Here is a 26,275-nt window from a genome sequence, read left to right on the forward strand (position 1 = left end):
GGAGCTCTATGAAACAGTCAGACAACTGAGAGAAGAAATGGCTGAAATACGGAAAAGCATGATGACCCGGCAAGTCAGGACAAGCGCTCGGAGAGGATGTAAAGTCTGTCAGGAGCAGGGAACAGGTGACCAGTGTGAACACTGTTTCAAGTGTGGACAATCAGGGCACTTCTCCAGGGGCTGTAGAGGACAAACGAGGCCGGCAGGCAAACCTGATGGCAAGCAAGTGACAATTCAAACAGTCACTCCACCAAAAATGTTGACTCCAAGCCAACCTGAACCAGACAACAAGGTGCACGAGCTTCTGTGTGAGAGAATCAGGCAGCTAGAGGCAGAGTTAGAGAAAAGTGGGAGCGCTGAACAGACTGTGGGTGACACCTACGCCAGCCACCTCTCATTACGTCGCCAAGCCAAGCTGAAAGCCCTCATCGGAAAGAAGTGCATGGTCGATTGTTTCTTTGAGGGAGTACCAACGCGAGCGCTGTGGGATACAGGCTCACAGGTAACAATCATAAATGAAAACTGGAGAAAATCCTGCCTCCCACACATACAGTTACGGAGCATGGATGAACTTCTGAGTGAAGATGAGACTCTTGTTGGCAAAGCAGCAAATCAGACACCAATACCGTTTGCTGGCTGGGTCGAGTTGAAGTTCAAGCTGAGATCAAGTAAGCACCTGCAGCCAGAGCTACTGGTACCTGTGTTAGTCTCTAATGAGCCAGAAGTAGCAGAGCCACCGATCATCGGCTACAATGTGATCGAGCAGCTGGTTATGAATGGAATGGAGCAACATCCAGAAGTTACGCCTGCTGTGGTAGGAGAAGCCTTTTCCATTGACTGTAAAAAAGCAAATGTGTTGGTCCACATCGTGAAGAGCTGTGATCAGGATGACAAGGAGGGTGTGGTGAAGGTTGGAAGAGTGAAGACAGTGATTCCAGCTGGCCAAACTAGGGAAGTTAAGTGTACTGTGAGGACAGGTCCACTCTCCACAAAACAGGATGTCCTCTTTGAACCAGCTGAGATCCCAAAATGGCCAGAGGGCGTGAACATCACAGAAACTGTACTCTGTTTGCAGAAAGGAAACTGGTCTAGGGTGGCTATCCCCGTCACCAACTACAGCAACCACGACATTACTCTGACCCCTCGCACAGTGCTGGGACAGCTACAGCAGGTCAAGGCTATTTACCCAGTGGATGTAAGACCTGTAGCCAGTTCCAGTGAGAGCACAGCCAGTGCTAGTGAAAACAAAGTTAGCATAGACAACACACCTGAAAATCAAAAAGAGGAACATGGACAGTTGGAAACATGCAAACATGACTCGTGGGACCCTCCAGTGTCAGTGGATCACCTCACTCCAGACCAGCAGAAAAAGGTGAAACAGTTGTTACGTGAAGAATGTGCTGCATTTTCAAAAGACGAGAGTGATGTAGGTTGCATTCCATCTCTGCAGTTAAAGATCAGATTGCATGACACAACTCCAGTAAAGCGCACCTACACCTCAGTACCTAAACCGCTTCACAAGGAAGTGAAGGAGTATTTGGAGGACCTACTGAACAGAGGATGGATTCAAAAGTCCAGGTCCCCGTATTCCTCACCAATAGTCTGTGTCCGAAAGAAGGATGGGAGTTTACGTCTGTGCGTGGATTATCGAGAGTTGAACCAGAAATCCATCCCTGACCGTCATCCCATCCCTCGAGTGCAAGATATGCTGAACAGCCTGAGTGGGAGTGCATGGTTCTCGGTGCTGGACCAGGGCAAGGCGTACCATCAGGGTTTCCTCGAGGAGAGCAGCAGACCACTTACCGCCTTCATAACACCGTGGGGCTTATATGAGTGGGTAAGGATCCCCTTTGGCCTGTCCTCAGCTCCAGCAGAGTTTCAGCGCAGTATGGAAGAATGTCTGACAGGTTTAAGAGATGAATCATCGCAGCCATATCTGGATGACAATCTTGTCCACAGCAAGTCTTTTGAGGACCATCTGCGTGATACGAGAGACGTGCTACGCCGTTATCAAGCACATGGAGTAAAGCTGACAGCTAAAAAGTGTGAAGTGTTCAAAGACAAAGTGAAGTTCCTGGGAAAGATTGTGTCCAAGGATGGTTACTCTATGGATCCTGCTGAGTTAGCGCCAGTCCAAGCACTCAAAGACCGAAAACCTGAGACTGTGGGAGACCTGAGAAAGATGCTAGGGTTCCTCTCCTACTACCGCCCTTACATTGCAAACTTCTCACGCATTGCAAAGCCACTGTACAATCTACTGTCTACTGAGAAGACTCCAGGTAGTAAAGTTAAAGGAACAAGTGTAAATAAAAGCAAAGGGAAACGCAAGAAGTCGGACCAGCTACACTCGAGCCAGCCAATCACCTGGATGGAAGAACACCAGAAAGTACTCTGCCAGCTTATAGAGTACCTGCTGAGTCCACCACTTCTAGGTTATCCAGACTTTGAGAAGCCATTTGTGCTGCATTGTGACGCCTCTCAGGAAGGGCTTGGTGCAGTACTGTACCAGAGACAACAAGGCAAGCTGGTTGTTATCGGTTATGGGTCCAGAACACTAACTGCTCCAGAAACCAACTACCACCTCCATTCTGGAAAGTTAGAGTTTCTAGCGATGAAGTGGGCCATCTGTGAAAGATTTAGGGAGTATTTGTATTATGCACCCTCATTCACTGTCTACACCGACAATAACCCTTTAACCTATGTTTTGACCACAGCGAAGCTGAATGCCACAACACACCGCTGGATTGCTGAGCTGGCAGACTTTAACTTTTCAATCAAGTATCGCCCTGGAAAAGAAAATGGTGATGCTGATGGCTTGTCACGTATGCCACTGGATATGGAGCAGTACATCGGCACATGTTCACAGGAGATGGAGCCAGAGGTAATCACAACTGTCACACAGGCACTTCAGCTTGAATCCCATGAACGTCAGCCCTGGATGTGTCCAGCCACCATCAGCACAGCGTGTGATGTTGAACAGGAGAGGATAACATCCCCGGTGGCAGAACTCTCCACAGAGAAGTTAAAGAAAGCACAAGAGGATGACCCAGTCATTGGCAAAGTGCGAGAATATGTCATCACAGGACAGTGGCCTAATCTGAGAGAGAGAGACCGGCGTGATGACACCTCTATTCTGATGAGAGAGAGAAACAAGTTGTATGTCAACGAAGATGGCATCCTGTATCGAAAGTCAGTGGGTCGAGCTCAACTGGTCCTGCCTACAACATTCCATCAACTGATCTATAAAGAGCTACATGAGGAGATGGGACACCTCGGAGTGGAGCGGACACTCAGCTTGATCCGTGACCGATTCTATTGGCCTCACATGCAGAGAGATGTCGACCATTATGTGACCAAGGTGTGCAGCTGTCTGAAACGGAAGCGTCCAAACAAGCCAACTAGAGCCCCGCTGGTGAATGTTGTAACGACATATCCGTTTGAGATGGTCTCAATAGACTACCTGCACTTGGAAAGCTGTAAAGGAGGGTATGAGTACATCCTGGTCGTCGTAGATCACTTCACTCGCTTTGCTCAGGCATACGCGTGCACCAACAAGTCTGCAAAAACGGCTGCTGAAAAGATCTTTGGAGACTTCGTGCTCAAATTTGGATTTCCTGCAAAGTTGCACCATGACCAGGGAAAGGAGTTTGAGAACAAGCTGTTTTCTAAGCTGGAAGAATACTGTGGCATCCAAGGCTCACGCACAACACCTTACCACCCAGCTGGAAACGGTCAAGCTGAGAGATTCAATCGAACACTCCTTTCCATGCTCAGAAACTTGACAGAGGAAGCCAAGTCAGATTGGAAGAGCTCTTTAGCCAAAGTAGTACATGCGTATAACTGTACGCGCAGCGAAGCAACAGGATATGCCCCGTACTATCTTCTCTATGGCAGAAACCCTCGGCTACCAGTGGACATTATGTTTGGCCTGATGCCAAGTGATCAGAGCACCTCACACAGTGAGTATGCCAGTAAGTGGAGAAAGAGGATGCAAGAGGCATACAGGCTGGCATCAAAGACAGCTCAGAAGGAGCAAAACAGAGCGAAGAAGCACTATGACCGTAAAACTTACGGTGTGGAACTACAGCCAGGATGTCGTGTATTAGTGCGGAACTTCAGAGACAGAGGGGGACCTGGGAAGCTCAGATCTTACTGGGAGGAGCAAGTCTATGTTGTAACTGAGAGGAAACATAAAGACAGTCCTGTCTATGCAGTACAACCAGAGAAGGGCCCAGGAAAGACTAGAGTCCTGCACAGGAACCTGTTGCTGCCCTGTGCCTTCCTGCCCGTGGAAGAAGAGGAAGAGCAGAGGAAAAAGGAAAAGAAAAGGAACAAGCCAAACACAGAGAAGAAGAGCAGAAGGCAGCAGGAGCAGAAAGAAAGAGGTCCTGACAGTAGTTCAGAGGATGAGAGTAACTGGAGGTTCATCACCACACCGCCAGCAGAACTATTACACCAGTCCAGGAGTCAGCTGAGAGTGGACGCAGAGGAATTCCAGCCACAAAGAGCTGACACAGAGCCAGAGCAGCATGGTGAGGAAGATGAGTGTCCAGACATGGGTGAAGAAAACAGGATGCAACCAGAGATGGAGAATGGAGAAACGGAAGAGGACAGGTCCGAGCAGATGTCATCATCTGATGAAGCAGACGAGAGGGGTCCTGAGCCGCAGGCAGCTCCACCACGAAAATATCCTTTGCGAAAAAGAAATCCACCCAGGACATTCACATACAACACATTAGGTCAACCATCAGTAACACTTAGACATAAGTAAAGGTTGCAGCTAAAAGTAATAGCCATGTTCAGAGTCACATGTTGTGTTTATTATAGTGACAGTTTGAGAAGACAAGAGTTCAAAGTAGCATTTGAAGCTAAAGGATAATGTTAAATTCATGCAGAATAGTACAGTTAGTTAATGAGTAGAGCACCAGAATCCAGACCGCAGACACATAGGAGAAGACTGTGACATATGTGAAGCATACAGTAGTATATGTGGGTCTGTGTAATGGGTTATGGGGTAGAAAAGTGGTTAAAACCTTTCAGTCTGAGATACATTATCTGCTTCAGCGGCAGAGGAGCACGTCGGATATCACCTGGCCAGTGATGTCTGCGGCTGACACGTGGCATGAAGAGGGAGATACATGTCATGTCAAAGACTGTGGTTCTACAGACAGTATCCCAAAAGACTGGCTCCCATATAACCTACCGCTATGACTCAACAGTTTAAGACTTGAGAATTCTGGGAAATTGATAATGTCGGGACGACATTCATTTTGGAGGGGAGAGTGTGGGACCCATAATAATGTTGGTCATGTTGAGACATTGAAGAGAGTACACCCCCCAATATAATGCATTTAATGTTCTACTTTATTAACTGAATTTAATTCATTTGTTCCTGAGTTTATTTTTGTAATATTTTATTTAATTCACATTAGCAGCTAGATTTGGTCAGGTACATTTGGGGTGTCTATAAATGACATTTGTACAGGCACTGTGGACAGCACAGGGGTCCAGGAGAAGAGACAGGAAGACCGTGCGTGTCGAGTGAAAAATGAAAACAGTGAGCAGTATGCTAATGTGCTTGTGTGTACGTGAAGAACGAACCCAAGTAAAAGTTTAATTTTGAACTTATGCACGCCTGGCATCCCTTTTTTTGGTGTCCAAGTGTGCAACAAATCGCAAACTTTCAAAGACGCCACAATAACCGACAGTGTTCTTTCTAATATTTTCATAACTAGCCTAATTATTATTAACTTCTAGCTCTCTATAGCCTTGATTTGTAGTCTACGGTTGAGTTGTATGGCCTCACGGTTGAATAAGCTCTATTTACCTTGACAATGTTACCTCATCAGGAACAATTGATTATATGCATTGGCTTTTCGAACAAATCTTTGCACACCACACTGCAACGTGGTCTCAAGAAGCTTAGAACAATAAGACGGAAATAAATGGAGATTATGGTCATAGAATTAATAAATAAACAGACAAAAATAAGTAGGCTTTTATCGTGAATTTTATTTGGACTTTGCAACAGTTCCTAGACAGTAAATTGGACATTTTGTAAACTGAAAAAAAACTGCTGCTCGTCAAATTATTTTGAATGTTAAATGCCATTCAGTGGTACTGTCTGCCCAGGGCAGAAACGACCACAGCCAGGAACTTCTGCCAGGCCTCCTGGAAACCTGGGGTGAAAACGCTGGGGCCAAACTTGGCGGCCACAACCACGGAGATGCATTCAGCAAGAGTCTGAAATAAGATGCATAACGGTGGTTAGTATAATGATGATATTAGGAAAACTGGTTAGCGACACATTAATACGTGATCATGATGATGGGGTCCTTGGAATTGTTAACATACCCTGAAGTTATCGGGATCCACGTGGAGCTTCTCGGAGTGCATAACGCTCAGTTTGGCGTAGACATTCTTGATGTTGTCCATGTTCTTCACAGCATTCTCCAGCCCACCCATCACTGTCTTTCCGTGCTGGGCCACCTTAGGATTTCCCAGGATGGCAGCGTTGGTGGACAGGTTGCCGAATGTCCCAAAGTGTCTCTGAGTCCACGGATAGACAATCAGGAGTCTGGAATTACACGATTCAGGAGACAGAAAATGGTCACATTACAGTGCGGAAATTTGTTTTAAAAGAAAACAGATAAGATTATTAGGCTAAATTAGTGTTTAACAAAGGAAAACTTAGTCAAGTAACTTTTATGAGGTGTTTAATTAATTCATAAGTATCCTAAATATCGTGAAAGATCACCTGGTCAGAGCCTGGGGTCCAATCTCCCCAACATCGATCTTTCCCCACAGGGTTGTGATGGCGCTGCGCTCAGCATCTGTCCACTCGACCATGTTGACGTTGTTGAGGTTCTCTGTATTTTGAAAAGAATCTTTAGAAAGTCACGGATGACAAAAAATTTTTGTGGAGGTTAATCTTCAAGAGCTTTTTATTAATTTTACAATGCCACTCCTCTCAACTTTGGGAGCGCCTGATTGGACAAGAGTCGGCGAGGTGTTGGGTTGTTCGATAAGATCGTTGCCAATAGACCTACTGGACAGAACTGATAAAAAAAAAAATTAAAGATATGCATTGGACCCACAAGGCTATCAAACTTTTATACAACATGAGTAAAACATATTAATCGGTAAAGAACTAAACAGATAACCAATTTATTTTTTGCATCACCGGTTTAATCTTATTCAATTTTAAAACCAGTGGGCCACAGAAGGCTGTCACATTTTGTAGAACATATCTACAATAAACGTCACATTATTACATTTACTTTTATTACTTTTAGCTGTTTTCTCCATTACATCCAAATAAGAAACCGTTTGAACTTCAGAAGCTGGTGAACTAATGACTCTTTATTAAAGGCTTTGCAGTATTTTCTATATAAATAACGGCAGATATCTGTCTTTGAACCATTGAACATGCTTATACATTTTTAGGACAAAAAATAACAAAATCTTCTTAAGTCTTAATTTGGGCATGTAATAACTGATACGAATACTTGAGAACAGGGTGTGGTTTTTTTTTATCTCAGAGGTTAGTCTGGAAACCTCTGGCACTCGCGTTAATGGAGGTGTGTATCAAGATTGATACTGGGTGTGGTGCAGTTGGATTTGATACTTAAATTAAAAAAAGGTGGGCAGTTACAAATTGACTGCACTTGCATTTTCAGATCATTCTTTCTGAATACTTGGAGAAAAAATCAGTCATGAGTCTTACTGGAAAGGACAAGTCTGTGGTGTTGGCTTTCTGGCAAAAAGCTTCCCCTCAGAGTGATGTGATTGGAGCTGAGGCTTTGGGCAGGTTAGTTTTCTTGAAGTTTTTTGACGTTGCTTTGCGTAGATCACGTTTTTGATCTGCATATTCACAATTTTTCATCTATTCGATTCATGTAGGATGCTGACCTCAATAACTTCATTGTATTCTTGTTAATCTCATCATTTATGTTTTTTTTTTTTTGTTTGTTTGTTTTAAAGAATGCTGACCTCATACCCTCAGACCAAGACCTACTTTGCGCACTGGTCTGATCTGAGCCCTGAGTCTCCTCAGGTGAAAAAGCACGGTGCTACCATCATGGCAGCCATTGGAAACGCCGTCGGAATGATGGATGACCTTGTCGGAGGTCTGTCCAAGCTGAGCGAGCTTCATGCCTTCAAGCTCCGAATTGACCCTGCCAACTTCAAGGTAAGCATCACCTTTCACGATCTAGCCCACATTTCAGACACGTCACCGTGTCACAGCTTTAAATGTGATGTATAATATAGACTATCAAGATTTTCCTTTTATTTCAACGTCTTGCGTGTGTGTTCAGATCCTCGCTCACAACATCATCTTGGTATTGGCCATGTACTTCCCTGGAGAGTTCACCCCAGAAATCCATGTCTCCGTTGACAAGTTCCTGCAGTGCGTGGCTTTGGCTCTGTCCGACAGATACCGCTAAAAAATCCAGCGATCAAGGAGCATCGACTGTATGCAAATGAGACGCCATCCAAAATGGGATCAACGCCATCTGCGCACAGAATGACTTGCTGAATAAATTGAATTAATTTTCAGATATTCGTCTCTTCGTGTTTGTTCTCAGCCCCACATAGCCTAACTCTTTGCATGACACCTCTTTGTTTTTTGAAACAATGCAAATGTATTCATCACAAACCGATCATTCTGTAACCAAAGCAGATTAATTTGACATAAACAAAAACAAATAAAACCAACATTCATACAAAACTGACCAAACAGGACTGGAAGTAAAGCACGTGGCACGGTGGTAATGTAACTTCACGGTTTATTCACCACACCGAGGAATCCTACTTTGAAGAACCAATAAAATATTAAAAAACCCTGTTGTATTTCTTGCTGTTTATTTGGAATTTACAGCATTTTGTTGTGGCTAACAGGGGGGTTGATATAACTTCACAGTGGACCTATGTACCAATATGGTAGTTCTCAATGTCCTTAAGAACAACCCACGACTTTCAGAAAGTCTGATGACAAAAGTGTCGTGAATCCAGAAAGCCATTATTTACTCATAGTGTCAGTGAGGCTTTGTGTTCGTGAGACACAACAGTTTAATGCTAACAAATTACATTTGTTGGTAATATTCAACAGGTGTCTCGCATTTTTGTTCTCGTTAGTTTCTTCTCACGAATGACAGCATTAATATCCATACTTCAGATCGATCCAGTCATGAAAAATAACAGAAACAATAGTCTCGAGTCTTACTGTGAGAAGAATAAATCATTGTATCGGTGATAGTGAAAGGACGAACTGTTGCTCGATAAATACAAGTAGTTTCTCACGACAATGAGACAATGACAACCTTAAAAGTCACATGATATGCATCTAATTAGCTTCATGTGTGACTGAATTAGACACGAATTGTGTTTATTAGGTCGCGTTTACACCTAAAATAATGTCATCTCTGTGTTTTCTATGAAGGGTTACATGATTAATGCAGTCACCGTCATAAATCCAAAAATCAGTCTCAGGACAGGTGGCAGGATTAATGTGATGCCATTAGACTATCTCTGATGAGGTGTTATTACCCAGAAGGATAATAGGGCTGAATGTCTTATTTCATGTGCAGATGTTCAGATACGACTCATTCCAACATAAAAACTGCTCTAATTCCATTGAGAGGAATTGCTTTGCAATTATTTGATGCACACAGTTGACCTCCTGAAATACTTGAATTAGTTAATTTGCAATGAAGCATAAAGAGCTGAAGAGACGTTTTAAAGCTTTCTGTTAAGATAGACTGAAGGGATTAGACTAAAACGTGTCTTATATGGTTCACATAAAAGCTATAAGATATTCGGTATGTATTAACAGCTGAATAATTTCCAGCCGTCGCCCTTGTGGTTTAGTATTTTTTATGTTATCATTAATTTCAGAGGACCGCACCCATAAATATCTAATTGCACATTTTAAGAGAAGCCAGAATAATCAGCGACCACATTTACTCTCACAAGGCCACGAGTAACTAACTTATGACTGAACTATGAGGTCCATCATCTCAAAGAGCGAAACACCTTCATCCAGCAGCCTCTCACGTCCGACTGGGCTGTAAAACAACTTAATCATGTCTGTGCAACAAAACAGGTTATTCGATGCTGTTGCCCTCAACCACTCGCAGTCCTTTAGCCTACATTTAGGTTGCTTTCAACTTTGTAAAGAAGTCCTGTAAATGCCAAGGGTTGATGGGCTAATAAGTAAGCAGGCTCATTATTATTTTGGCTTTATTATATTATCCACTTCTAGATAGACAGATAATGTTAATTGTTAATTCTGGGATTCAGTGATATTCTCTGAGTGGGAAGACTTATCGGCCAAACTTAGAAGCAGTGCCATTTATGTGCATGAAAATGGTTTCCAATTAAGGAAGAGCCTACTCGGATGTGATAGTGCTTTTTGCCAACTCTACCATGCTAATGAGAGTTTTATTGAGAAAGTCTATGATCAAAAACCTTATAAAAAATATCTTTATTAAGCATGCATTACATCTCTCGGTCCTAATTAGACCACCTTACAGCAAGTTGGATGTAGCGTCTTTCTCAGGTAACAACTAAGGATGGCCAAGAAAATGCCGTTATTACCCAAATGGTCTGATATTAAGCTGTGACTGCTTGATGATATAATATTTTGATCTGAAAATCTACAAAACTGACTAAAGACGTCAAATAAAACGCTCTGATGTTCGAGCTAATCACAAACACTCAATAGTGAGGAAATTAAAAGGCAGGCTCTTTCATGTCATATTTGCTACATTAACCCTTTAATATTCTCCTCTAGCATTTGGTAGAGCGCGATTTCCAGTGACAATAGGGTACCTTATTAAAACAGTTATTGATGTAAACCAACCTAAACTATGTGTAACGCTCAGTTTAAGTATGAAATGCAAAATAAAGTATGGATTATGTCATTGCATTTTCATATTTTGAGATGTTTACAATAAAGCGTCAACAAAACCACTTGAGAAAAACATCATTGATTCTGATCATCTTTGTCCCAAGGGAATTACATTATTTATTTATTTTTTAAATATCATCTTTCCTTTTTCCTTTTTCTCACCCAGGACGTTAAACAGTTAAGTAAGCTTTCTTGCCGTTAATTCCATAACTTTATGTGTCTATTCCTTCTTAAATCAAATGAACTAAGGCTTATAGACCTACAAATGAAGAGCTCATTGGAGTGAGCATTTTGTGAGATATATGCAAATAACTAAATAGAAATTACACTAAAGGATTGTTTTGTCCACATCAAAACCCTTGAACATGATTCCGCAGACCTATCCGAAATTATACGCGCAACCTCAAAAATGATGTATTCCTATTTTTTTTTCTCTGCACGGATATTCTTTTGTATACATTAAGAATAAGTAAGTTATGCCAATACGTAATTTAAAGTTAAATACCAATTGATGGAAATATAACTTGAGAAGAGGGTGTGGTTAGTTTTATCTCAAGAAATAGCTCAGAAACTTCTGGTATTTTCCGTCATAGAGGTGTGGTTTAGATTTGATACTGGGCGTGGTGCAGTTTAGTTTGATATAAAAAAAAAAACAGACAGTTAAAACCGTCTTCACTAGAATTTCCACAACAGAAAATTTCATTCAATTGAGAAAACTTGTAGAAAAGGGAAACATGAGTCTCAGTGCAAAGGACAAGACCACGGTGAAGGCTTTCTGGGACAAGGCATCCCCCAAGTGTGCCGAGATAGGAGCTCAGGCTCTGGGCAGGTCGGTTTATCATTTTTATAATATATATCTCACGTTTTTAATAACTTTATTGTATTTTTGTTAATCTCATCATTTACGTTTTTTTTTTGTTGTTTTTGTTTTTTAAAGAATGCTGACCTCATACCCTCAGACCAAGACCTACTTTTCTCACTGGTCTGATCTGAGCCCTGAGTCTCCTCAGGTGAAAAAGCACGGTGCTACCATCATGGCAGCCATTGGAAACGCCGTCGGAATGATGGATGACCTTGTCGGAGGTCTGTCCAAGCTGAGCGAGCTTCATGCCTTCAAGCTCCGAATTGACCCTGCCAACTTCAAGGTAAGCATTACCTTTCACGATCTAGCCCACATTTCAGACACGTCACCGTGTCACAGCTTTAAATGTGATGTATAATATAGACTATCAAGATTTTCCTTTTATTTCAACGTCTTGCATGTGTGTTCAGATGCTCGTACACAACATCATCTTGGTATTGGCCATGTACTTCCCTGGAGAGTTCACCCCAGAAGTCCATGTCTCCGTTGACAAGTTCCTGCAGTGCCTGTCTTTGGCTCTGTCCGAGAAATACCGCTAAAAATCCAACGATCAAGGAGCATCGACTGTCCGCGAGTGACATGTCATCCAAAACAATGTCAGGACCATCTTTAAACTGAAGGGCTGGGTGAATAAATCGAATAAATATTAATTGTCCAAACGTCTGCCTCTTCTTTTTTGTCTGTCGCCTTACATTACCCATCATGTTGGGGTATATAATAATGAACAAAAACAATAATAATATAAATAACAAAGAAATAGTTGATTTCATTACTTTGATTTATGCAGTTCCAATTGAATGTTTATGACATCTGAAACGGAGTTTGCGTGTTCACTATGGGTTTTCTCCGTGTACTCCGACATCCTCCCACCGTCCGAAAACATGAATGTTAGATTAAAAAGAGAGTTTAATAACGCGGAGCTCAACCGTGAAGACCTTCAAATAGAATACAAGCATAAAACCAATAGATATCTGGGAGTCAGTGAAAGTGTCCCATAACTTCGATAAAAGGTCTTCCTTGCACTTTGTCTGTTGGACCGAGTCAGACCGATTCAGAGTGGATTTTGATAGTCCAGCCTTGAGGAGATTGAATCGTGGATAGTTTGGATGGTCTTTAAAAAGATTTTGACATTACTATAGTTCTGAGTTGGTATATAGTGTTGCTATTTTAACATACAGTAGCTTGGACCTGCAGGGTCAGAATTGAGCACCTTGGACAGCTCCTCTTGGCATCTGACTGCTGATGCGTCTGTTTTAAGACGGAGGTGGTTTGAAGTGCCCTTCTATGTTATTCCTGCTGCTTGCCATGGGTGCTGCTAGCGGTCAATCACAGAGGTGACGACTATAAAACCGCCAGTCCTCCCACAGGTTCTTTATCTGCGTTTCTGTTGCCACCGGACTCACTTCCGGGTCAAAAATCATTTGGCCTGCAGGTATGACTGCCCGGTGCTTCATCGTTGTGCTTGTTGGTCTCTCTGTGTGTGCTCATGGTGTTTGTTGACTGCTTGCTGTTCGGTGCCCCACTGCATGCGGCTGTATGGGCTCCTTCGGTAAGTATCATCCTCCGTGCTGTATAGGGGAGATAGCAAATAGGCATAGTGTCTCTCTCTCTCTCTCTCTCTCTCTCTCTCTCTCTCTCTCTCTCTCTCTGATCTCTCACGCTGACCATTTAGCAATAGCGTTTTTTTCCCTACAGGGTACGGTAATCAGCTCACTGGAGCTGCTGCTGCTTTGTATGGTGTTTAATCTGCTTCAACGTCACTGCTCCACTTCTCTGCTGCTCGTTTGCCGCGGTTTCGTCTTGCAACCACATTGTCTTTGTCTGCCAGGCATCCAAGGCATCCATTGTGGTTTGTTATTGAATCGGTTCATTATGACTTTTTTCCGTTTTTGTTTTTATTTATTTCTCCATTTCCTAATTGTAATTCTTTCTTTTGCAGTTGCTGGTGGCCGGTTTTGTGTGAGTGTGATTCCTTTTAACCAAACTTTTATAGACCAATAAAAGTTATATTTTTAAGCCTTCAACCTGTTCTCATGCTCCCTGGGTAACTTACCTGTGTGCCTTTAATAAGCCTTTAACCTAATTCTCTGGCTGCAATTGTGGCCTTGTTGGTTTTCATTGTTTTCCCTTTAGTTAAGACTAGTTTTATTTGGTTCCTCCTCTTCCTGGCCACAGTTGTTTGATGTTTCATTGAAATTTTGAAACCCTTTGTTCACTCACAGAATATAAATAGATCTGAAATAAATGCCAACTTCCATACTAAATGATAATGGATATTAAAGACAACGAAGGCTCTTTCCACATTTAAGGCAAATCAGTGGACAGATGAGACTTGTTCTATACACTGGTCTTCTAAATACATGTCCACATTATAGTTTTAAGCCAAAGTACAGAGGATCTAATTAAGGCTATATATCTCACCTATCACGAAGCGTCTGCCCTCAGGAGGAAGGTTTCCATCGTGCTATCGATTGGGTCTTTATCCGAATTCATTAACCACAACCACAAACGATTGAATTAACTTGCTCCACATCGTTAAAGCTGTGCTGCATCAGGAGGCTGAGTGTTCGGCTGAGTGACAGCAGCTGCAGCAGGTTGTTGCGTAATGTCCGTTTAAAGGCATGCATAGCGCCATCTACTGCATTTATTACTACTTTTATACTAACAGTGATACTTTAACACCATGAAGTACACTATATAGACAAATTACAATAGTCTTGTGTTTTACAAAAATGTAGGGTTACCCTAAACCTCAGGGTTACTGCACGCATTTACGTGCGTGTAATAACAGAGTTAATTACTGATTATTGCTGACACAGTCTTTTCTATCTCAAATATGTGACTCACGGAGCCATCATTTTACAGTCAAAACATCTAAACGATGGAATGGTTTTACCATCAACTTCCATACGAGAGCAATACCAGCTCTTTTGGGAGGTCAAAATTAATCGTTTTCAAATTTTGATGTGTGAAAATGTTATGGCTACTTTTGTTTTTTTCCGATAAATCCGCAATTTTTTTTAAATATTTTCTCCTTTTTGAAAAATACATTGAATATGTTTGAAACAAACAAAGAATTTTAAAACAAACCTTTTTTTTATTGAGAGATATCATTATTCTGAGACATGGAAAAAAAAGAGAGGGCATGTGGAGGTCCTCTGCTGAAGCTTTAGTGGTACTGCTTCCTCAGAGCGGACACCACCACTGCCAGGAACTTCTGAAAAGCAGCGTGGACTTCAGGAGTGAAGTTTTTGCCCAGTTGACTGCCAACCACAATGGTCAGGCAGTCGGCCAGGAGCTGCAGTCAAACACAACATAATATCCATAAAACAAAAGCAGAAACAACACGAACAGTGACGTCATCGGATATCAATACCAGTCTTTCCAATTACCTTGAAGTTGTCAGGGTCCACTTGCAGTTTCTCGGAGTGCAGCACGCTCAGCTCTGCATATGTTTGTTTGATGTTGTCCATGTTCTGCACAGCTCGTTCCAGACCAGCGAGGACCACCTTTCCGTGAGCTGCAACCCTCGGATATCAAATCAGATTTGATCAAAATATTTCTGTCACTATAAGGAGTTTCCAAGACTTTTCTCCTCTCCTCTCTACAATCCTCATATTCACGCATCTGGTTAAGGGGTTGCTTTTCATTTAGATTAGCAAAATGGTCTGTGACTGCTTTTTACACGACAGTGCCCTGAGTGGGATTGGGTTTTCAAAGTAACTCTTTCGGTTATGTGTTGCACATGGATCCAGGTTTTTAACAGCCTCTGCTGGTAAAGATTGTGGCATTTCTGAAAGAAAGTTGGCTTTTCAAAATGAACAGCATTTCAGAAATTGTACACAAAACTGACAGAGAGTTAGTTCACCCCCAAAAGAAGGATAATCCGTGAGAATATTATTAAAACATGACTGTTAATGTGTATAGCAACGCACTCTGAGCCATGCATAGGGGTCATTTACACGTACTGATCATACAACATTGAGTCAACATTCACATTTAAAAAAAAAAGAATTCGTTACATTTAACACTATGTGACCTTTATTGATGGCGTTTCCACTAACCCTTTCACTTATCACTTGTGCCCGATGTATCTCAATCTTGAGGTAATTTATTAAACAAACATATTTAAAAAGGAAGGTAAAGAGGGGTTTATAATCCTGTTATTCCGGATATGTTTTGCGAAAAAACTATTTGGTCATTTTTACATATATATATATCATCTTTTCACAGATTCTCTCCCACAACATCCTCGTGGTTATGGCCATCATGTTCCCAGATGACTTCAGCCCAGAGGTCCATGTGGCTATGGACAAGTTCCTGGCTGCGCTGTCCCGCGCCCTGTCTGAGAAATACAGATAAACGGCTCAGGACAAGCAGCAGATGATGGACAACGGCCTTAGATACACCGTGTCAGTCTGAATCTGAATAAAAGATCAAATGCACTGAACGTGTCCTATTTTTAAAATATATATATATTTTTTTAATGTGGTTTTTCTGCTGGTTTGTCAGATTGAAAGGGTTTCAGGTCAGCAACACACTCGGGGAATATGTAGTGTTTCACAATTTAACGCGCACGCTATTTTGATGAAGCAGGTGGGATTTTCAGACTCGCTCCAGGAAAAATCTAAAAAACTTCAACGCATCAAATTGGAGAAAAAACGTGAAGTGAGATTAATATTACAACTTGTCTGTTTGACCACATTTCTACAGGAATTTGTGCCCATTATGTCCCAGTCGCAAGGCTGACATTACCACTGACGTCATCTTGCATTACTTCTAAGTAAGTAGTTGCCCTTGAGCAAGGCACCGTATCCCCATGCTCCCCGGGGGCTGTGAATGACTGCCCACCGCTCCAGGTTGGCATCTATGAGTGTGTGACCCTGTGCATGTGTGTGTCAACAGGTACAAATGTTTCGTGTGTATGCATGTAGCATGACCAATAGATCGGATCTTGATCTTAATAAACAGACCTGTAAAAACTCCCATCTGGCGCCCCGGTTGCCCTTAGCTCGGGTCGTACCAGATGCCTCAGAGCTACTTTAACAAGCTCCGAGTGCTCCCATTACCAATAATATCACACCAATGTTTAACTCTCCCTTTCAGCCCTTGGCATTTTTCTCGGTCTTCTCGTGTTCCTCCCTCTTGATGCAGTCGCCTGATATCACTACTGCCTTCCTCAGAATTTTGTCGACCACCACTATCCAGTTTGTTAGGTATCACCAGATTCTCAGTCTGGATCTCAAATTTTAAGAAGATCTTAGCACTTCCATTTTTGACCGCTTTGAGGTACCTCCCATTTTGATTTTAAGGCTCAAAACCGATGGTTGGAAACGTTGCTTAATATTACGGTTCACCAATATTAAACATCCTCCACTAAGTAAAAAAAAAAAAACATAAGCCACTGTATGTTTGAGACTGTATTGCAAGTATTTATGTGGGTAAAAATGTAATAAGGCAAAATAAATCTAAGGCAGAATATAAAAAAAATCATTCAAAGACTGTTAAACTTTCATCGGTGATCATTTTTGTTTAATTTTTCTTCAGCTTTATTGACAATAAACAGAGACAACTAAACAGCTTGTATGTGCATTGATATTCATGAGCTTATTTGTGATAGTGGATTAAAGGAGAACAGAAACAGAACAACATGTGGAGGTCCTCTGCTGAAGCTTTAGTGGTACTGCTTCCTCAGAGCGGACACCACCACTGCCAGGAACTTCTGAAAAGCAGCGTGGACTTCAGGAGTGAAGTTTTTGCCCAATTGACTGCCAACCACAATGGTCAGGCAGTCGGCCAGGAGCTGCAGTCAAACACAACATAATATCCATAAAACAAAAGCAGAAACAACACGAACAGTGACGTCATCGGATATCAATACCAGTCTTTCCAATTACCTTGAAGTTGTCAGGGTCCACTTGCAGTTTCTCGGAGTGCAGCACGCTCAGCTCTGCATATGTTTGTTTGATGTTGTCCATGTTCTGCACAGCTCGTTCCAGACCAGCGAGGACCACCTTTCCGTGAGCTGCAACCCTCGGATTTGATGTGATAGCAGCAGCGTTGTACAGGTTTCCAAAACGGCCAAAGTACCTCTGAGTCCAGGGGTAGACAACCAGACACCTGAGGAAACACCCAATAAACTATATCTTATTTTCCTGTGCTTCTGTTACGGGACAAATAAAGAAATAAATATCACCTGGCAAGAGCTGCAGGGCCCACGATGTCATAGTCTATTTTTGAGAAGATGTCCTGGATGGTAGCGCGCTCGAAGTCTGTCCATTTGACCATTTTGACTCTCAGACTCCTTGCCTTCGTGGTCGTATGGCCCACCACACGCATCTTTTAATGGAACAGTTTTGCTCCCCCAACGCTATCAGATGGGTGGAGTTTGACAGTGTGACGTCAATGAGCTTTGATTTTCTGGAGTTGCAAAAGTGATAAGGAAAGACCAAATGCCCACTGCATGAAATGTATCTGATGTTAAAGAAAAAGTCAGCCGACGTGGTCAGTCTTTGCACGCTCGTAAGAAATAAAGGATTATTCACTGTAAATGTCCGGCTTTTTTAAAAAAAAGTTCTGGTCATCACATTGACAAAACTTGCATAAAAATCAACCCTATAACAAAATGTTGATATTCATATTCTTATTGATATTTTTTTACAACACAATAAGGGTACATATATACTTGTTTGAAAAAAGCAATCCAATTTACTAACGATGTCTTATTTTCTGTTTATTTTTATGTAAGTTTTATGTAATGTGACAGGTTTTAACGGATCCAACTTTCGGGTATTGTATTTCCTCTTTCAGTATTTTTTCAATATCTACACTGAAAGACTTGGAGCTCTGTCACTCCATTTTTTTGGACTTAAGTGTGCGTGAATTTGTATTAATTCAAGTTTGATGTGTGAAGCTCATCTGATAACTAGAGGGTCATCTTTGCCCAAGTTTAGTTTTGTGTTTAGTTTTCATATCACTTGGAACACGTCAAAGCGCACATATCTCACGGGGTGACCTGCGTGTGTCCATGTTTCGTGTATAAAAAGCCCTTCTGTTTGCAACAGCCACAACAACAATCAAGATGAGTCTCACTGCAAAGGACAAGGAAGCAGTCAGGACCTTCTGGTCCAAAGTGGCTGGTAGGGTGGACGAAATCGGCCCTGATGCTCTGACCAGGTAAACATGAAACATGAAACCTAAACTAACGTGGATATGTTGATATTTTCATATCTTTTTACATATTTGTTTTTGCCCAGGATGCTGGTAGTGTACCCGCAGACCAAGACTTACTTATCCCACTGGAAGGACCTGAAGCCCGGATCTGCCCCGGTGATCAAGCACGGAAAACCGTGATGGGTGAAGTTGCTGAAGCTGTGAGCAAAATCGACGATCTTTCATCAGGGCTTCTTAAAGGATAAGACCGGTTTTTTGACATTGGGCCCTTGAATTCACATTATAACATGATGTTCTACTCACCCCTGCTTGTTGTTGGTCATTTGGAGCTGTTCCGAAGATATTCGCGAGGCGTCCGGCTGCTCTCTTGAGATATTCGGCCATGAAACGGTTTCCTATGGGCAAGCTTATACAGGTACAAACTATGCTGTTTATAATTTATTAATTACTCTACACCAGCACTGATAACGTGGAGGTGCGTCGCTTACTTAAAAAAATCCGGGTTACTAATTTTGAATTTTAGCCGAATGAATAAATAGGCAGCAGGTCTGTGGGCTGTCTGTGGCAGTAGCACGACGATGACGTCAGTAACACCCACTTTACGACAAAAAAATCAAAATTACAATAACCCGGATTTTTTTAAGTAAGCGACGCACCTCCACGTTATCAGTGCTAGTGTAGAGTAATTAATAAATTATAAACAGCATAGTTTGTGCCTGTATGAGCTTGCCCATAGGAAACCGTTTCATGGCCGAATATCTCAAGAGAGCAGCCAGACGCCTCGCGAATATCTTCGGAACAGCTCCAAATGACAAACAACAAGCAGGGGTGAGTAGAACATCATGCTATAATGTGAAATCAAGGGCCCAATGTCAAAAAACCGGTCTTATCCTTTAACCTCAGTGAGCTGCATGCCTTCACTCAGCGAGTGGACCCTGCTAACTTCAAGGTAATAATGAGGGTGATACACGGACAACTGTCTCACTGTTTCCTCATTGGAATTGAAACTCAAAAACAAATTCCATGAGATTAAATGGCGTTCTTTTTTTTTCCTTTTTTTTTTTGTTTTTTTACAGATTCTTTCTCAAAACATCCTTGTGGTCATGGCCATCATGTTCCCAGATGACTTCACCCCAGAGATCCATGTGGCTATGGACAAGTTCCTGGCTGTAGTGTCCCGTGCTCTGTCCGAGAAATACAGATGACAGCAGACAGGAGCTGGGCCAGATGGAGGACAGCAGTGGCCTTATATACTCTCTGAATTTCAATAAAAGATTAAACGCAAATAAACTGTCCGGGTTGTTTATGTAGTGGTACAAATACTATGTCAACAGCACTTGTCAACATCTTGTTTTATTCCAGAGAAAATATCAATCACTCTTAAATCAGATCAAAGAAGAGGAGTCTAAAGTTCTATCATTTTATGACAATAACAATTTGTAAGATACAACAATACACACAACATGTAATGTTACAGCTATGGCTGCTGAGCTAAAGTTTTTTATTTTGCTTTGGTACTTTAATCTTACTCTATCTTAAACCGTCCCTGCCAAGTTCTCGTACCTTTAGGAGTTTCATCATTTATGTGATGGAATTTATCATGAAGGACATTTTAAAACTTGAATAGCTGGGAAAAAAATAGATATCACAATGAAACATCTTCGGTGCGTAATTTAGATGATTAAAATATATTTTTTGTTATAATTAATTGAATTTGTGAATAATAGCATATATTTTGCAGTTTTAACTATATGTTGCATGACAGAAATGGGATGATTAGGAATTATTTTCTACGGATTTCATGTAAAAGAAATTATATAAAAGGGAAGTTTCCTAAAATCCTTTTGATCACATACAATATTTTACAATTTCCCAATCAGGTTCTCAATGCTGCATTAGCAACATATTTGCATACATGTCTTGATGACGTGGATTGTAAGATTTCCCTAATTTCTCCTGGAAACTGCTATTTAGGAACTTTGAAGTCATAGATGCCACATTGAAATTCCTTAAGATGATTACTTGTGTGAGGAGAATTACTCTTCATTCAAAGTTTTACAAAAACGCCATGTATAAAGCCACAAATGTGGATACTTTGAACACATGTGCAGTGTCTTTTGGGCATTGCTTTCCCACTTGCCTGTTATAGACAAGAGAAAATAAAAAACAGTAACAAACAAATTACCATGTAAATTCATATGGAAGTCATGTACACTGCACAAACATATCTTATAAAGATACAGTTCCTCTTGTCCAAGGAAAAAAAGTATGTTTGAATGTTTTAATCCTGTTTCATTAAAGCAAAGATTATGCACCTTTAAATGCTGACCTGTAGATGTAGACTCATAGTGTTGGTGACCGCAATGCTGTTTCTGTAACTTAAAATCCTTCTTGTCCAAAATAAGAGAAACACGAGATCACAAAAGTATACCATTGCAGTTTCAATTGCATTTAATATTTTATTCAAAATTATACTGAGATTATATATGGTTTATCTTGTGCTCCTGCTTCTGCTTGCTGTTTATCTCAAACAGGACAAGAGACAGTTCCATCAGGAACTTGTCCATTGCCGCATTCCTCTGAAAATGATATGCAGCAACTATTTGACTGAAAATGAGTGAAAAAGCAGCTGGTGTCTAAATAATACTTTGAGAGATCTTCATAACGCTTGAGGAGCTGCTGTTGAGGACAATTTTCATGTCTGCCAAGTCTTCTTTCAGCCGGACATTTACAGTCAATAATCCTTTATTTCTTACGAGCGTGCAAAGACTGACCACGTCCGCTGACTTTTTCTTTAACATCAGATACATTTCATGCAGTGGGCTTTTGGTCTTTCCTTATCACTTTTGCAACTCCAGAAAATCAAAGCTCATTGACGTCACACTGTCAAACTCCACCCATCTGATAACGTTGGGGGAGCAAAACTGTTCCATTAAAAGATGCGTGTGGTGGGCCATACGACCACGAAGGCAAAGAGTCTGAGAGTCAAAATGGTCAAATGGACAGACTTCGAGCGCGCTACCATCCAGGACATCTTCTCAAAAATAGACTATGACATCGTGGGCCCTGCAGCTCTTGCCAGGTGATATTTATTTCTTTATTTGTCCCGTAACAGAAGCACAGAAAAATAAGATATTTTTTTAATACGAAATGAGTTGATGTAACAGAGTGATTTAGCTGTTAGGGGGGTTCCTCAGGTGTCTGGTTGTCTACCCCTGGACTCAGAGGTACTTTGGCCGTTTTGGAAACCTGTACAACGCTGCTGCTATCACATCAAATCCGAGGGTTGCAGCTCACGGAAAGGTGGTCCTCGCTGGTCTGGAACGAGCTGTGCAGAACATGGACAACATCAAACAAACATATGCAGAGCTGAGCGTGCTGCACTCCGAGAAACTGCAAGTGGACCCTGACAACTTCAAGGTAATTGGAAAGACTGGTATTGATATCCGATGACGTCACTGTTCGTGTTGTTTCTTCTTTTGTTTTATGGATATTATGTTGTGTTTGACTGCAGCTCCTGGCCGACTGCCTGACCATTGTGGTTGGCAGTCAATTGGGCAAAAACTTCACTCCTGAAGTCCACGCTGCTTTTCAGAAGTTCCTGGCAGTGGTGGTGTCCGCTCTGAGGAAGCAGTACCACTAAAGCTTCAGCAGAGGACCTCCACATGTTGTTCTGTTTCTGTTCTCCTTTAATCCACTATCACAAATAAGCTCATGAATATCAATGCACATACAAGCTGTTTAGTTGTCTCTGTTTATTGTCAATAAAGCTGAAGAAAAATTAAACAAAAATGATCACCGATGAAAGTTTAACAGTCTTTGAATGATTTTTTTTATATTCTGCCTTAGATTTATTTTTTCTTATTACATTTTTACCCACATAAATAATTGCAATACAGTCTCAAACATACAGTGGCTTATGTTTTTTTTTTTTACTTAGTGGAGGATGTTTAATATTGGTGAACCGTAATATTAAGCAACGTTTCCAACCATCGGTTTTGAGCCTTAAAATCAAAATGGGAGGTACCTCAAAGCGGTCAAAAATGGAAGTGCTAAGATCTTCTGAAAATTTGAGATCCAGACTGAGAATCTGGTGATACCTAACAAACTGGATAGTGGTGGTCGACAAAATTCTGAGGAAGGCAGTAGTGATATCAGGCGACTGCATCAAGAGGGAGGAACACGAGAAGACCGAGAAAAATGCCAAGGGCTGAAAGGGAGAGTTAAACATTGGTGTGGTGATATTATTGGTAATGGGAGCACTCGGAGCTTGTTAAAGTAGTTTCATCAGATTCCAAGAATAATAAGAGATACTACTCAAGGGCTTTGAGCTCTGAGACATCTGGTACGACCCGAGCTAAGGGCAACCGGGGCGCCAGATGGGAGTTTTTACAGGTCTGTTTATTAAGATCAAGATCAGATCTATTGGTCATGCATACACACGAAACATTTGTACCTGTTGACACACACATGCACAGGGTCACACACTCATAGATGCCAACCTGGAGCGGTGGGCAGTCATTCACAGCCCCCGGGGAGCATGGGGATACGGTGCCTTGCTCAAGGGCAACTACTTAACTACTTAGAAGTAATGCAAGATGACGTCAGTGGTAATGTCAGCCTTGCGACTGGGACATAATGGGCACAAATTCCTATAGAAATGTGGTCAAACAGACAAGTTGTAATATTAATCTCACTTCACGTTTTTTCTCCAATTTGATGCGTTGAAGTTTTTTAGATTTTTCCTGGAGCGAGTCTGAAAATCCCACCTGCTTCATCAAAATAGCGTGCGCGTTAAATTGTGAAACACTACATATTCCCCGAGTGTGTTGCTGACCTGAAACCCTTTCAACCTGACAAACCAGCAGAAAAACGACATTAAAAATATATATATATTTTAAAAATAGGACACGTTCAGTGCATTTGATCTTTTATTCAGATTCAGACTGACACGGTGTATCTAAGGCCGTTGTCCATCATCTGCTGCTTGTCCTGAGCCGTTTATCTGTATTTCTCAGACAGGGCGCGGGACAGCGCAGCCAGGAACTTGTCCATAGCCACATGGACCTCTGGGCTGAAGTCATCTGGGAACATGATGGCCATAACCACGAGGATGTTGTGGGAGAGAATCTGTGAAAAGATGATATATATATGTAAAAATGACCAAATAGTTTTTTCGCAAAACATATCCGGAATAACAGGATTATAAACCCCTCTTTACCTTCCTTTTTAAATATTTGTTTAATAAATTACCTCAAGATTGAGATACATCGGGCACAAGTGATAAGTGAAAGGGTTAGTGGAAACGCCATCAATAAAGGTCACATAGTGTTAAATGTAACGAATTCTTTTTTTTTTAAATGTAAATGTTGACTCAATGTTGTATGATCAGTACGTGTAAATGACCCCTATGCATGGCTCAGAGTGCGTTGCTATACACATTAACAGTCATGTTTTAATAATATTCTCACGGATTATCCTTCTTTTGGGGGTGAACTAACTCTCTGTCAGTTTTGTGTACAATTTCTGAAATGCTGTTCATTTTGAAAAGCCAACTTTCTTTCAGAAATGCCACAATCTTTACCAGCAGAGGCTGTTAAAAACCTGGATCCATGTGCAACACATAACCGAAAGAGTTACTTTGAAAACCCAATCCCACTCAGGGCACTGTCGTGTAAAAAGCAGTCACAGACCATTTTGCTAATCTATATGAAAAGCAACCCCTTAACCAGATGCGTGAATATGAGGATTGTAGAGAGGAGAGGAGAAAAGTCTTGGAAACTCCTTATAGTGACAGAAATATTTTGATCAAATCTGATTTGATATGACCACGACTGGTGGCTTTGAGACTGTGTGAGAATAATTGAAGCTACAGAGCAAGGACAAAACAGTTGTTAAACTCTGTACCTTGAAGTTAGCAGGGTCCACTCTCAGAGTGAAGGCATGCAGCTCACTGAGGTTAAGAAGGCCTGCGGCAATATCGTCGATTTTGCTCACAGCAAGAGCAACTCCACCCATCACGGTCTTTCCGTGCTTATTCACCGGGGCAGAGCCGGGGCTCAGGTCCTTCCAGTGGGAGAAGTAAGTCTTGGTCTGAGGGTACACTACCAGCATCCTGGGAAAAAACACAAGTGAATTAGCAAATGCATAAAAAAATAAATCAAGCTGTATCAATGAGTGTGGTGCCATGTTTACCTGGACAGAGCATCAGAGCCGATCATGTCGGCCTTGCCAGACGCTTTAGCCCAGAAGGACTTGACTGCTTCCTTGTCCTTGGCGGTGAGACTCATCTTGCAGTTTGTTTGGTTTGAATGCCCACATCACAAACCTATAGCGGGTTTTATATAAGTAACAGGGCATGGTCACACCAGAATTACCTCCAAGATATGTGCATTTGGACAGGTTCCAAGTGATCTGTTACAGCTAGCAGGAGATAAACGAAAGAACACGGTCACAGAGGCTCTCTCGAAACCAACAGTCGATCATAGGTGACTGTTTGAAGAGCTTCACATATTGTTTAAATTCAATCAACAATTAAGGAACTCAAAATACACATTTTCAGAGGCAAGAAGTGGAAAAAAATCTGTAGGAGTTGTTTTTTAAACAAGAGACAGTCAGAAACGAGAGATTTGAAGTTCAATTGCAAAATTGCATGAGCTCATTGAAGGCAAATTGCTTGTCAAATTCCGTACAATTTATCACGAGGATTTTCCTTGACTGTTCTATGTTTAGGGTATAAAGGTATCAATATGCCATGAAACACTAGAAGTAAGCCCCATAAAAAAGCCAATTGCAAAGCTATTTCTTTGACAGCCTGAAGATTTGACCGAACTTAAATCTAGTGTGGCCTATGGCAGTCCAATGATCCTGATTTAAAAATCTAACTTCTGTAATTAATAAATATCTGCTTATCAGTGGACACCAACGTGATGACTGGGGTCATTTGCGGTGACGGTTGTTGCCATTAAGTGGTGTGTTTCCTGCCTTATCTAAACGTCAAGGGGCGGCTCCGCGGAGGGGAGCGAGATAATGTTTTCAGCAATGCAAGCAGCAGCCTCACTTTGCAGCACAAGTGCATTTGAAGTCGAAGAGGTCACTTGCTGTCTGTTTCATTTAATTACACGTATGGTTTTATCAGTGTGAAGGCAATCTAATGCGATCATTTTCTTGCCACAACATTACGGCACAGCGGAGATTTCTAGAAGCCTGATGACTCACATATTCGCCAGATCTGTAGCTGTAATAATGTGAGCATTTTTTTTTAATCTCCACTGTTTGATATGGATTCATTTTTAATAAAACCAAAGCTGACACCGGTAAACTAATGC

The 26,275-nt window shown here is 41.5% G+C and overlaps 7 protein-coding genes, 1 long non-coding RNA gene and 1 pseudogene across 8 annotated transcripts; 4 read left to right on the forward strand and 5 right to left on the reverse strand.

Moving 5' to 3' along the window:
* Window positions 1-5,992: 5,992 nt before the first annotated feature.
* Window positions 5,993-6,923, reverse strand: LOC142370983 (hemoglobin subunit beta-A). The gene is made up of 3 exons (XM_075453538.1): window positions 6,758-6,923; window positions 6,355-6,577; window positions 5,993-6,243 (listed from the first exon to the last, which is right to left on the reverse strand). The coding sequence occupies exons 1-3, from the start codon at window positions 6,847-6,849 to the stop codon at window positions 6,112-6,114; spliced, it is 447 nt and encodes a 148-aa protein (XP_075309653.1). The 5' UTR covers window positions 6,850-6,923; the 3' UTR covers window positions 5,993-6,111.
* A 717-nt stretch (window positions 6,924-7,640) lies between these two features.
* LOC142370984 (hemoglobin subunit alpha-A-like) lies at window positions 7,641-8,561 on the forward strand. The gene is made up of 3 exons (XM_075453539.1): window positions 7,641-7,810; window positions 7,984-8,191; window positions 8,319-8,561. Exons 1-3 carry the CDS (start codon window positions 7,716-7,718, stop codon window positions 8,445-8,447), a joined length of 432 nt encoding a protein of 143 aa, XP_075309654.1. The 5' UTR covers window positions 7,641-7,715; the 3' UTR covers window positions 8,448-8,561.
* A 3,010-nt stretch (window positions 8,562-11,571) lies between these two features.
* LOC142371339 (hemoglobin subunit alpha-A-like) lies at window positions 11,572-12,433 on the forward strand. Its single transcript, XM_075453989.1, has 3 exons — window positions 11,572-11,741; window positions 11,850-12,057; window positions 12,185-12,433. The coding sequence occupies exons 1-3, from the start codon at window positions 11,647-11,649 to the stop codon at window positions 12,311-12,313; spliced, it is 432 nt and encodes a 143-aa protein (XP_075310104.1). The 5' UTR covers window positions 11,572-11,646; the 3' UTR covers window positions 12,314-12,433.
* Window positions 12,210-14,348, reverse strand: LOC142371340 (uncharacterized). The gene is made up of 2 exons (XR_012768013.1): window positions 14,196-14,348; window positions 12,210-13,342 (listed from the first exon to the last, which is right to left on the reverse strand). It is a non-coding gene; the product is annotated as an uncharacterized LOC142371340 (long non-coding RNA).
* A 561-nt stretch (window positions 14,349-14,909) lies between these two features.
* LOC142371891 (hemoglobin subunit beta-1-like) lies at window positions 14,910-16,541 on the reverse strand. The gene is made up of 4 exons (XM_075454634.1): window positions 16,537-16,541; window positions 16,006-16,119; window positions 15,167-15,302; window positions 14,910-15,072 (listed from the first exon to the last, which is right to left on the reverse strand). Exons 1-4 carry the CDS (start codon window positions 16,539-16,541, stop codon window positions 14,944-14,946), a joined length of 384 nt encoding a protein of 127 aa, XP_075310749.1. The 3' UTR covers window positions 14,910-14,943.
* A 718-nt stretch (window positions 16,542-17,259) lies between these two features.
* LOC142371337 (hemoglobin subunit beta-like) lies at window positions 17,260-18,114 on the reverse strand. Its single transcript, XM_075453988.1, has 3 exons — window positions 17,971-18,114; window positions 17,672-17,894; window positions 17,260-17,577 (listed from the first exon to the last, which is right to left on the reverse strand). The coding sequence occupies exons 1-3, from the start codon at window positions 18,111-18,113 to the stop codon at window positions 17,449-17,451; spliced, it is 495 nt and encodes a 164-aa protein (XP_075310103.1). The 5' UTR covers window position 18,114; the 3' UTR covers window positions 17,260-17,448.
* Window positions 18,115-18,727: 613 nt separating this feature from the next.
* LOC142371893 (hemoglobin subunit alpha-1-like) lies at window positions 18,728-20,184 on the forward strand (annotated as a pseudogene).
* Window positions 20,185-21,930: 1,746 nt separating this feature from the next.
* LOC142370807 (hemoglobin subunit beta-like) lies at window positions 21,931-22,779 on the forward strand. Its single transcript, XM_075453290.1, has 3 exons — window positions 21,931-22,029; window positions 22,145-22,367; window positions 22,462-22,779. The coding sequence occupies exons 1-3, from the start codon at window positions 21,938-21,940 to the stop codon at window positions 22,588-22,590; spliced, it is 444 nt and encodes a 147-aa protein (XP_075309405.1). The 5' UTR covers window positions 21,931-21,937; the 3' UTR covers window positions 22,591-22,779.
* A 1,086-nt stretch (window positions 22,780-23,865) lies between these two features.
* On the reverse strand, window positions 23,866-26,197 carry LOC142370808 (hemoglobin subunit alpha-1). The gene is made up of 3 exons (XM_075453291.1): window positions 25,143-26,197; window positions 24,855-25,062; window positions 23,866-24,077 (listed from the first exon to the last, which is right to left on the reverse strand). Exons 1-3 carry the CDS (start codon window positions 25,235-25,237, stop codon window positions 23,949-23,951), a joined length of 432 nt encoding a protein of 143 aa, XP_075309406.1. The 5' UTR covers window positions 25,238-26,197; the 3' UTR covers window positions 23,866-23,948.
* Window positions 26,198-26,275: the final 78 nt, after the last annotated feature.

Source organism: Odontesthes bonariensis, chromosome 21, assembly GCF_027942865.1.
Source record: "Odontesthes bonariensis isolate fOdoBon6 chromosome 21, fOdoBon6.hap1, whole genome shotgun sequence".
In the NCBI taxonomy this organism is placed as follows: domain Eukaryota; kingdom Metazoa; phylum Chordata; class Actinopteri; order Atheriniformes; family Atherinopsidae; genus Odontesthes; species Odontesthes bonariensis.

Bases quoted from the DNA above. Each gene is read 5' to 3' on its own strand.
- LOC142370807 (XM_075453290.1), top strand. From the start codon at position 21,938: ATGGTCAAATGGACAGACTTCGAGCGCGCTACCATCCAGGACATCTTC. The intron at 22,030-22,144 runs GTGATATTTATT...GGGGTTCCTCAG, and splicing joins GGCCCTGCAGCTCTTGCCAG to GTGTCTGGTTGTCTACCCCT. The intron at 22,368-22,461 runs GTAATTGGAAAG...GTTTGACTGCAG, and splicing joins TGGACCCTGACAACTTCAAG to CTCCTGGCCGACTGCCTGAC.
- LOC142371891 (XM_075454634.1), bottom strand. The intron at 15,303-16,005 runs GTGAAAAGATGA...TTGATATCCGAG, and splicing joins GATGTTGTGGGAGAGAATCT to GGTTGCAGCTCACGGAAAGG. The intron at 15,073-15,166 runs GTAATTGGAAAG...GTTTGACTGCAG, and splicing joins TGGACCCTGACAACTTCAAG to CTCCTGGCCGACTGCCTGAC.
- LOC142370983 (XM_075453538.1), bottom strand. From the start codon at position 6,849: ATGGTCGAGTGGACAGATGCTGAGCGCAGCGCCATCACAACCCTGTGG. The intron at 6,578-6,757 runs GTGATCTTTCAC...GTGTAATTCCAG, and splicing joins GGACCCCAGGCTCTGACCAG to ACTCCTGATTGTCTATCCGT. The intron at 6,244-6,354 runs GTATGTTAACAA...ATCTTATTTCAG, and splicing joins TGGATCCCGATAACTTCAGG to ACTCTTGCTGAATGCATCTC.
- LOC142370808 (XM_075453291.1), bottom strand. From the start codon at position 25,237: ATGAGTCTCACCGCCAAGGACAAGGAAGCAGTCAAGTCCTTCTGGGCT. The intron at 25,063-25,142 runs GTAAACATGGCA...GTTTTTTCCCAG, and splicing joins GGCTCTGATGCTCTGTCCAG to GATGCTGGTAGTGTACCCTC. The intron at 24,078-24,854 runs GTACAGAGTTTA...ATCTTTTCACAG, and splicing joins TGGACCCTGCTAACTTCAAG to ATTCTCTCCCACAACATCCT.
- LOC142371339 (XM_075453989.1), top strand. From the start codon at position 11,647: ATGAGTCTCAGTGCAAAGGACAAGACCACGGTGAAGGCTTTCTGGGAC. The intron at 11,742-11,849 runs GTCGGTTTATCA...TGTTTTTTAAAG, and splicing joins GGAGCTCAGGCTCTGGGCAG to AATGCTGACCTCATACCCTC. The intron at 12,058-12,184 runs GTAAGCATTACC...ATGTGTGTTCAG, and splicing joins TTGACCCTGCCAACTTCAAG to ATGCTCGTACACAACATCAT.
- LOC142370984 (XM_075453539.1), top strand. From the start codon at position 7,716: ATGAGTCTTACTGGAAAGGACAAGTCTGTGGTGTTGGCTTTCTGGCAA. The intron at 7,811-7,983 runs GTTAGTTTTCTT...TTTGTTTTAAAG, and splicing joins GGAGCTGAGGCTTTGGGCAG to AATGCTGACCTCATACCCTC. The intron at 8,192-8,318 runs GTAAGCATCACC...GTGTGTGTTCAG, and splicing joins TTGACCCTGCCAACTTCAAG to ATCCTCGCTCACAACATCAT.
- LOC142371337 (XM_075453988.1), bottom strand. From the start codon at position 18,113: ATGCGTGTGGTGGGCCATACGACCACGAAGGCAAGGAGTCTGAGAGTC. The intron at 17,895-17,970 runs GTGATATTTATT...GTGTTTCCTCAG, and splicing joins GGCCCTGCAGCTCTTGCCAG to GTGTCTGGTTGTCTACCCCT. The intron at 17,578-17,671 runs GTAATTGGAAAG...GTTTGACTGCAG, and splicing joins TGGACCCTGACAACTTCAAG to CTCCTGGCCGACTGCCTGAC.